The following is a 10,674-nucleotide window of genomic DNA, read 5'->3' as shown; positions in this document are numbered from 1 at the left end:
CCTGATGCTCAGTCGTAGCAGTGCGTACTACCTACAAGATGTACTGCTGAAATTCGCCCAAGATCCTCAGACAACACCTTCCATATCCACGATCACTTGCATCTGGAAGGACAAGAGCAGCAGATGCAGGGGGAAACTACCTTGTGCAAGTTCCCCTCCAAGCCACTGACCATCCTGACTTGGAAATATATCGCCATTCCTTCACTGTCTCTGGGTCAAAATCCTGGAATTCCCTCTAAGGGCAGGTGGACTGCAGTGGTTCAAGAAGGCAGCTCACCCCCACCTTCTCAAGGGGCAACTAGGGACAGGCAATAAACGCAGGGCCCAGCCAGCAACACCCATATCCCACAAATGAATAAAATTTTAAAAAGTTCCAGCAAAGATGAGCAATCATTTTAGAATTCAAGTTCATCAGCAATGAATGGGGGAGGGGAGATAGATGGACAGATGAGAATGTCAATGCTTGCAACTTTGAGGGAGGGAAGTGACAATGATAGATTTCAAATCTGAAGCTAGCGGACTGACAACAATATTGGCCATCAGGATTGAGGAGGTCTCGGAGAGACCACAAGGTTTCCTAAACATAAAAAGATAGATTCATGGGCAACATGGAAGAATGTGTATCATAATTAGCTCAAGTGTCCACAAACTAGACAGGTAGGATGGCACGCTGGCTCAGTGGTTAGCACTGCTACCTCACAGTGCCAGGGAACCAGGTTCAATTTCAGCCTCGGGTGACCGTCTGTGTGGAGTTTAAACATTCTCTCCGTTTCTGCGTGGGTTTCCTCTGGGTGCTCTGGTTTCCTCCCACAGTCCAAAGATGTGCAGGCCAGGTAAATTGGTTATGCTAAATTGCCCATAGTGTTAGGTGCATTAGTCACAGGGAAATGGGTCTGTGTGGGTTACTCTTCAGAGGGTCGGTGTGGACTTGTTGGGCCGAAAGGCCTGTTTCCATACTGTAGGGAATCTAATCTAAACAGGTTAGTGTATCCAATGATCCTGTTTAAAAACCTTAAAGCTTCATTTGACTAACTTTAACGCATATATAAATCAGAGAAATAGAGTATCCAGTGGATGCAGTGTTGAGGGAACAGGCAATGAACCTCAGGGACTCGATGAGGTCAGAGAGCGTGTGAGGGGAGGTTGCAGACCAAGATCCAAATTCTGGGCGAGGGCAGAGAGAGAATTAGAGGGTGTTTGGGGAGGGAGGAGATTGGAAAAGGCAGCCAAGGGAATGGTCTCGATCTCAGCAACAAATAAATCCAGAAACTCCTAGCAATTTGAGTTGGAGGTGAGACTTGAGGAGATGGGGGTGAAAGTAAGTCAGGGGTTATTGCTGGTTGGTATCAATCTCCTAATTCACCAGTGAACAGTTTGTCAAGTGCTGATTGAATTTTGCTTTTTTTTTAAAAATGAACAACACTATTGATCCCAAAGCAGAAATGACAATCTGAGGTCTCTGCACAAGGTCTCTCAGCAACACTTGAGGGCAAACTGCCCAGGCCCCCTCCATCCCCTGAAGATTAGTAAATCCCATAATAGGATGAATTAAGTGGTACCATCTCATAACCATCCAGCCGGACAGCAAGTCACATCCCAACAGTTCCCTGTCTCTGGGATCTCACTGTGCCATCCCGGGACACGTAGTAGGAGGTGTCAATCAAGAGGCAGGAGCCAGGACACCGCCCCAATGTCATTGGAGCGGAGGCATTTTGTGGGAGGTGCTGTAACATTGGCAGTTGCTCTATGATTGGAGTGCGCGTTATGTAAGGATCTTGCATAAGGAAGAAAAGCCCTTAAAACGGGAAAGGGGACCTTCCTGTTGCGGGCTCCAAGCTGACAGAGGGAAACATTGAGCCCATAAGTCAGGGACGAGAAGCTGCAACCCCGGGCTCAGGAAGTGACAACTGCCCTCTCGTGAGTATGTCTAGCGTTTGCCTTTGAATTTCACAACAAAAAAAAAATCCATGCTGGAAATGATAAACTTCATTTTAGCACTCTAACATCCCATAAAGATTCCCTCCTTATGTTTAATCCTTCCTAATCCATTTCAGATGTATATTAATTTCCTTATATGTTAAATTAGCCTATAGATGCAATAATTTTATAGTCACATTTTAGACGCACAATTTTAGATGTGCAATGTTTCGATGTACAATTTTAGATGGACAGTAATTTCCTTTATATGTTAAATTAGCTTTTAAATACCCGCGGATGCAACACTTTTATAGTTGAATTGAATTAAATTTTAACGTAGGAAATAGAGAGTGATCTAAAAAGCCAGAGCGAGCATTTTAAAAAGCTAGAGCGGCGACCGGACAAACTCTTAATTCTGTGAGTAGGACCTGCATTTCATTAAATATTTCAGGCATGTTTTGGACAGTAAAGATTCACTCGGCTCTCGACACCAACCCCCTCCTGCTGAAAGTTTACCTGAAAGTTTGGACAGGATGCACTGATTTCGAGTCAACTTGTGTTGGTGAGGGAATGGGGGGGGATCATTATCCAATGTTGCAAGCTGACATCCCTGCAGCTAGCTCTCCCAGTCACTACTTGTGATAGTGCCAAGCGTGTTCGCTGCCTACTTTGTCTGTCTTGTAAATCTTCAGGTTTCTGTTTTTAAAGAAAGCCTTTCTTTCTCTCTCTCTCTCTCTTGCAGCTACTGCTGACTGTCCACCCCACAAACCCTCCTCCCAATCTCCCTCCTCCCTCCCTCCCTCCCCACCCTCAGACAGCTTCAGCTCAGCCCTGAGGATGCCGCTTTCGCTCCTGCCTCTCCTGCTGCTTCTCCACCCGGTGCTCCCGCAGAGAACTGTATTCACAGCCGTGACCGACACTGTTCTACCCCCCGACTACGACAACAACCCGGTCCAGTTGAATTATGGAGTGGCAGTCACTGATGTGAACAACGACGGAGAGCTGGAGATAGTGGTGGCCGGGTAGGTGTGTCCCACACAATAGCTGATAAAACTCAACCTTAATCTGTGTGAGGGATTAGATATCAGCCCTAATGAGATGTCTTCATTAAAGATCATTCAGTGAAAACGTAGCCGTCTGTGCAGGATGTCTGCAGCTAAGCTTGTTGCCTGTCTATATATAAAAAATGATGTGATATACCAATTGTGCCTATACATGAGACATTTATGTCTGTGTGTGTGTGTGTGTAGGTGTTTGAGTTCTGTGTGGACAAACCATGTATGATTATATATGGCCCTAAATGATTATATTGGGATGCAGAGTTACACAAGGGACTGGTCACTGGTCTGCAGATAAAAGGATGCAGAACAGGGACATACTTATAACCACCAAACAATTAGTGCTGCAGTATTACAGTGTATTTTGTACATGACTGGATATGAATATTATATGTCAATTCATGTGCAATTATCTCTTAAAGGGCCACTGATGGTTTTGTAAAAGATTTAAGAAACTCCCCTTGATGTTGTTGTGTTTACTGCCTAGTGTTTAGAGCTATGTCCTTTTCCTGGACTTCTTTTGCCTATGGATCCATGACCAGTCACTTGGGGAACTGTCTCTGCAGTACCTCTGTGGCTTGGTATCCCCTCTATCCACCTGTCTGGGTAAAGCCTGTCATTTTCTCATTATTTCTGTTTCTGCAGCACCATCTCCATCTCTCTCTCTCTCTCTCTGTCACTTCCCATCTCTCACTCCATCTGTTTCCTCGGACTCTGCGTTTCTCAGCTGTAGAGATTACAGGGTGACAATTGGTCTTGGTGACCACTTCTGTGGACCAGATTTGGCAAGAAAACTGTCCCTAAATTAACAACTTAGTGCACCCACTCACCACCCCCACCTTCAACAAACAAAAAAAAAATTGAAATTCCGCATGATGTGATATTGCTGAATTTCACACATCACTGTGTTACATTTTTCTTAAAACAAAACTGGTAGATTCAAACAGAGTGGAATTGGACAATGTCAGGGATACTTACCAGAATTTCAGTGAGGCAGCAGAAATTGTTTCTTTTTCAACATTTTGCATTTGATGCTTTCTTCTGTTATTGTTTCTGTTTATTTGCCCCCCCATCACTCCTCCAAGGATCACCCTTTTACACGTATTCAGCTGAAACTCAATTTACACTGTTGAGAGAAAAGACTCTGTTTTTATTGTAAAATGTTTATGTCTTTTGTGCTCAAAAATATAGAGCTCTTATGAAGATTTTTGGACAAATTTTATTTCTGTATGTTGGTTTGAGGGAAGACGATATTTAGTTCACCGGTTTTTCCTCCTCAAGTTGACGGTCAAGTGGTGAAGATGCTTACCTTGTTCCCTTCCGCAATTCTGGGAATCTTGCTGGTTCCTGGGAAACTCAACAGGACTTTCTCATTCAGGTTGTGGGGCTTGTCTATGTTGGCTGGTCCATCCAACATGATCATGTTGTGTCAATGTGACGCTGGCCCCTCTCGGGTAATGGTTATTCTGAAACACATTCTTGCCCTTAGTAAATGATGAATGTATGCCAGACCAAGGTGGATATATTGCAGAATCCTATCTGTTACCTTGTAAAGGGACTGTAATTGTGGATGTGTTTGTAAACTCGGAAATAATCCTTTTCATCATCCTTAAAGGGCTCCACCCTTTCTTAAAAAGAAATAGAATTCTGGTCAGGAGCTATTTTGCCTCATAGTCAGCCCAGGTCTTGTGTCCTGTGATCTTACTGCAAAGAGGATTCCAGTGATCAGAGTGAAATGAGGAGTCCACTGTGACTGGGAATACTTGTGACACCAGCGATTGTATTACTTCTTGGGATGAAGGGATTGTCCGTCAGGAGAGATTGAATAGACGGGACCTGTATCCTCTGGAATTTAGAGGAATGAGAGGTGATCTCATTGAAACCCACAGAGTTCTTTAAGAGATTGACAGGGTCATACCTGTCATTCTTCCTTCCCACCTGTTCGTTCCATAAGCCTCTCCAACCTATCACCTTTGCCCCCACCTCCATCTACCTGTCATACACTCAGCTACTTTCTCCTTAGCCCCACCCCCTTCCCATTTATCTCTCCACCTCCTTGGCTCACAAGCCTCATTCCTGATGAAAGGCTCTTGCCTGAAATGTTGATTCTCCTGCTCCTTGGATGCTGCCTGACCTGCTGTGTTTTCCAGCACCACACTCTGGACTGTGATCTCTAGTATCTGCAGTCCTCACTTTCTCTAGGGTAAAGGCTGCTCCCTACAGGAGGGGGAGTCCAGATCGAGGGAGCACAGTCCAATGAGAAGAGGTTGGTCATTTCCGCCTGAGATGAGGGGAAATTTCGTCACCAAGAGGGTTGTAAGTGTTTATAATTCTCCACCTCCTAGGGCTGTGTGTGCTCAGTCACTGGAAGATACGCATGAATAGACCACTGGGTACCAATCGAGAGCTATGGTCATAAATGCGATCTAGGAGTTAGGATGATCAGCCATGATGTTGTTGAACAAATTTCTTTCTCCTAGACCTCATGCTTAGTTGGATGGAGTACTGGCCACACCCCATACGGAGTGACTGGTAAATTTTGAGCCTCAGCAAGGAGATGGTAATCCTGGAAAGGGTGACGTGCTGATTTACCAGAATTATTACTGGGGCTTGGAGGGTTAAATTATGGGGACAAGTTCCATAAAGTTTCCCTGAGTATGAATATTGTAGGATGATCTGATGCAGGTGTTTTAAAATGTTAGAAATATTTGAGAGGATAGGGAAGGCAAGTTTTGTGACGCAAGAGGGCAGTGTCCCCATCTCTGAGCTAGGAGTTCTATGTTTGAGTCCATCGTCAGGCATGTTGGCCATGGAAGGTGTGGCCAGCAAGTTGATTGACAGCCTTTAAATCCGCCCCCAAGGCCAATGTTGGTAGGCGCTAAGAATGGGAGAGGTTTCCATCACCGTCCTGCAGAAGATAATGACCCCCACCTTTGGAATGACAGGACAGGAGTAAAGGCTGACAGAGCAGGAAAAAGTGATTGCCCTTATGGGGAAATCAAGGACAAGCAGAAATATAAATTCCAACTTAGCTCATTTAAGAGGGAAATCAGGCAGAACTTTTTCACACAAAGGATAATGTCTTTGCCAGGCAATTGATGCATTGGGTGAATTAGTGCTTTTAAGATTGGAATAGATCATTGTTGTCTGCTTGAGTGGAACACTGAGCAAGGATGGGCAATGGAACTGAGGCACAGATTAATGATGATTGCATTGGATGAGAGGATGAATTGCACACTTCTGTTCCTATGTGGATGAAAAGGAATGATGTTGGGAGCTATACTAGGAGCTAGATTGAGCTCTCTGGGTCTGTACTCGACGGAGTTTGGAATGATGAGGGGGAATCTGATTGAAACCTACTGAGAGACCTGGATAGAGTGGATGTGGAGAAGCTGTTTCCACTAGTAGGAGAGATTAGAACCCGATGGCTCAGCCTCAGAGTGAAGGGCTGACCCTTTAGGAATTACTTCAGCAAGAGGCTGGTGAATCTGTGAAACTCATTGTTGCAGAAGACTGTGGAAGCCACATTATTGAGTGTATATAAGGCAGAGATGGAAGGTTCATGGTTAGTAAAGGGATCAAAGGTTATGGAGAGAAGGAAGGAGAATGGGATTGAGAAACGCATCAGTCCTGAAGAAGGGCTCATGCCCGAAATGTCGATTCTCCTGCTCCTTGGATGCTGCCTGACCTGCTGCACTTTTCCAGCAACACATTTTCAGTTGAGAAACATATCAGCTATGAGTGAATGGTGGAATTGATTTGATGCACCGAATGGCCTAACTCTGTTCCTATATCTTATGTTCTTAGGTCGGTGAGGTTTTGATGGAGAGTACTGAAGACACTAAGTATTTCTGGGTCTGAGAAAGTCGAGGATGTGGGTCAAGGACTTGGGGATGTCACTGTTTCTCTTCTCTTTGTTAACATTGTGGAGAGTGGGACCTTCAGTTGTGTGTTGCCTCATTCACTGACACTCGCAGGCACATCAATATCACTGCACCAGTACTCCACTGTAGGCCTAATGTCACTGGCAACACAACGATTGGTTTCCTTTGAGAAAAGTGCGAGGAAATAATGACAAAATTTTAAAAATTGACTTGAGACACAAATCTCCCTCTGACATTGGGCCGTAAGGAATGTTAAGTCACATTGAAGGCTCCCCATCAGGTGATCACAATGAACTATGTTCCTTATTTTTGCTTTTACTGCTAATGATCCCAATCCTTGGTCTTCTCTGTGGGGTCAATGTCAGGTCACACAGACCGTGGAATGAGCCAGGAAATCTGGTGTTTTGCAGAGTGAATGTTGAGGAGTCTGGGGCCCAATTTTCAACACAACAGCTCAGGCAGAAACTGTACCAACTCTTAAGATCAGATTATTTTTCCTTCACTCCTGGGCTGTTGGAGTTTCTGCTTAGGCAACCATTTATTGCCAATCCCTAATTGCCCAGAGGGCAGTTAAAAGTCAACTACATTACCGTGGGTCAGGAGTCACAGCCCAGACCAGATAAGGATGGCAGATTTCCTTCTCTGAAGGACAGATACATTTTGCTTTTAATTCCAGATTTTCATTGAATTCAGAATTCACCAATGTGGGATTCAAACTCTGGTCCGTAGAACATTACCAGGGTCTCTGGATTAATAAACTGTCAATAATGCCTGTAGACCATCCCCTCCCCATTGGCTGGATGGAGAAAGAAAAATAGTGTTGAATGCATAGGACAAGGAAACACTTTTAATACACACGGAGTGAATGCCAAGGGACATGGCTCATTTCTTCAGAAAACAGAGGGCTGAAAGGTGACCTTATTTGATATTATGAAAGGGTCGAATAGGTTAGAGATGGAGAAGATGTTTCCACTTGTTGGGGTCAGTGATGTAACAAGTGTAAAATATAGCAGACAATATAAATCTGAAATAAGAACAGAAAGTATTGGAAACAATCAGGCAGGTCAGGCAGCATCTATCATAAATAATAAAACAGCCGCTGATAAATCCAATAAGGAATTCAGGTGAAACTCCGAGAGAGGTGGTCGGAATGTAGAATTCACGACCACAGAGAGTCGTTTAGGTGGTGAGCATTTTTTCATTTAAAGGGAAGCTGGATACATACAAACCTACAATTTAGAAGCAGAAATAGACCATTCAGCCCTGCTCCCCCGATGAATAAGATCATAGCTGATCTGTCTGTTGTCTGATGTCCACATTCTCAAACCCGTGATAACCTTTGACTCTCTGCCTGCTGAAAATCTATTCACCATTCCTTAAAAATATTCAGTGACCCAGGTCTGCATTGCATTGTCAGGCAGAGAGTTGAAGGTTATCACGGGTTTGAGAATGCGGATATCAGACAACAGACAGATCAGCTACGATCTTATTCATTGGGGGACAGGGCTGAATGGTCTATTTCTGCCTGACGAGAATCTATTCACCATCCCTTAAAAATATTCAGTGACCCAGGTCTGCGTTGCATTGTCAGGCAGAGAGTTTCAAAGTTGTAGAACCTCCTGAGAACAAGTAATTCGCCTCCTCTTTGCCCCAAAAGGTTGACCCCTAATTTTACAACCGTCCCATGCTTCTCGACTCACCCACAAGAATCAACATTCTCTCTCCACCAACCTTGTTAAAACTATTCATAAACACACGAGGAAGGAAGGAATTAACAGGATTGGGGGAGGTTCATATCTAAAAGCACTGACACTGGGTTCTCAAGTGGTCTGACTCCATGCTGTAAATACAAGATAATCCTATCTGCATCCTGTCAAACCTCTGAATTGGTGATCTGTTTTTGATAGAGGGAAGGATGTGGATATATAGAGTCTAATAACATGGAAACAGACCCTTTCACCCAACTCGTCCACGCCGACCAGATATCCTAAATTAATCCAGTCCCATTTGCCAGCATTTGGCCCACATCCCTCTAAACCCTTCCTATTCATCCAGATGCCTTTTCAATGTTGTAATTGTACCAGCCTCCACCACTTCCTCTGGCAGCTCATTCCATACACACACCACCCTCAACAGGAAAACGTTATCCCTTTTAAATATTTCTCCTCTCACCTTAAACCTACGCCCTCTTGTTCTGGACATCCCTAAGGTGGGAAAAAGATTTGGCTATTCACCCTGTCCAAGCCCCTCATGATTTTATAAACCTCTATAAGGTCACCCCCTCAGCCTCCGATGCTGCAGGGAAAACCACTCCAGCCTATTCAGTCTCTCCCTATAGCTCAAAACCTCCAATCCCAGCAACATCCTTGTAAATCATTTCTGAACTCTCTCAAGTTTAACATTTCCTGTAGCAGGGAGACCAGAATTGAATGCAGTATTGCAAAAGAACTCATTGTTTTGTTCCTCCAACATTTCATAGTGCTCCAACAAACCTTTGATGGTGCGGTGTGTGTTGGTTGGAGTGCTATCATATAAAACTAGAGAGCAAGCAGCTGAAAGTATTTGTGGGTGGGTTAGGCGGGAGGGGAGGAGAGTTTGACGCTAATCTCCAGAGGTTTCTGACTCGATTATGGATTATTCTTTTGTCTGGAGCTGGTGCTTCTGCCTTGTCTATGCCAAAAGGCAGCAGTAGAATTGATGTTGATTCAGGGAATGGAGTGGGGGGAATGCTGGAGGACAAAATGAAGGAATTGGTGGCTTTCTGAGCAGATGGGGAGGGGCAGTTGGGTGTATAAGGGCATTCGTTACATGGTTAAGTTGTTTGTGGATCAAGTAAGAATGACTTTGATGGGAGCTGCACTGCTTAAGGGCAAGTGCCTGAGGTGATGGAGTGGAATGTGACCATCAGAATATTTACAAGAGAAGAAAGTGCCTTTCTACCGTGCTTTCCAGAGCTCCAGGACATCTTGAAGCACTTTTAAAAATGAGATTCATTGCCTGTAATGGGGGAAAATGCATCTCTCATCCACATAGGAAGCTTCTGACCAACAGCAATCACATTGGCCAGGGAGAAAACAAAAACAGAAATCGCTGGAAAAACTCAGCAAGTCTGGCAGCGATGCTAGGATAGAGGGCAGGTGCTACCAGACCTGCTGAGTTTTTCCAGCAATTTGTTTTTGTTTCTAATTTCCAACATCCGAAGGTCTGACATGTTTTTGTACTTTTATTTGATTTTTTTTGTGCGGAGCGTACCTGGAAGCTGGTGTAGCGCAAGCTTACCTGGGTAGGTTTTTTTTCCCTTTAAAAGCGCGCAGGAGAGGAACCCGAGGCACTACAGAGGTAGTGCCTCCCACCCGCCGTCCTCCACTAACCTAATAATAAGACCCGTTGTGGTAAGTAGGCAAGTGCTGCATTTTGCTTGTTCTATTCTTGGACCGAGTTTTTTTTTAAAAGGTTACTTTTAGAGGGATGGCAGTGAAGGCAGTGCAATGTTCCTCTTGCAACATGTTTGAGGTGAGGGATGCCATGGTCGTCCTTGCTGATTACACTTGCAGGAAGTGCACCCATCTCCAGCTCCTCCAAGACGGTGTTAGGGAACTGGAGCTGGAGTTGGATGAACTTAGGATCATTCGGGAGGCAGAGGGGGTCATAGATCGGAGCGTAAGGGAAGTAGTAACTCCAAAGATGGCAGATAGATGGGTGACAGTGAGGGGGACTGGGAGGAAGCAGCCAGTGCAGGGACCCCCTGCAGCCGTTCCCCTCAAGAACAAGTATACCGTTTCGGATACTTGTGGGGGGGGACGACTTACCAGGGG

At 44.7% G+C, this 10,674-nt stretch overlaps 1 protein-coding gene across 6 annotated transcripts in view; it reads left to right on the top strand.

Moving 5' to 3' along the window:
* The first annotated feature begins 1,763 nt into the window (after positions 1-1,763).
* Positions 1,764-10,674, top strand: part of crtac1b (cartilage acidic protein 1b) — a 334,044-nt gene continuing 325,133 nt past the window's right edge. Inside the window, exons 1-2 of one of the 6 annotated variants that reach the window (XM_043713002.1) lie at positions 1,764-1,917; positions 2,660-2,939. In XM_043713002.1, the coding sequence (XP_043568937.1) occupies positions 2,755-2,939 (185 nt within the window). In that variant the 5' untranslated portion in view covers positions 1,764-1,917; positions 2,660-2,754. Of the gene's footprint in view, positions 1,922-2,374; positions 2,480-2,659; positions 2,940-10,674 lie in introns of those variants that run through there. The other 5 variants (XM_043712998.1, XM_043713000.1, XM_043713001.1 and 2 more) reach the window with 5 other exon arrangements.

This window comes from Chiloscyllium plagiosum, chromosome 22 (genome assembly GCF_004010195.1).
Source record: "Chiloscyllium plagiosum isolate BGI_BamShark_2017 chromosome 22, ASM401019v2, whole genome shotgun sequence".
Lineage (NCBI taxonomy): Eukaryota > Metazoa > Chordata > Chondrichthyes > Orectolobiformes > Hemiscylliidae > Chiloscyllium > Chiloscyllium plagiosum.
Note: the sequence above shows the minus strand (reverse complement) of the source record. Positions and strands in the feature narration are given on the sequence as shown.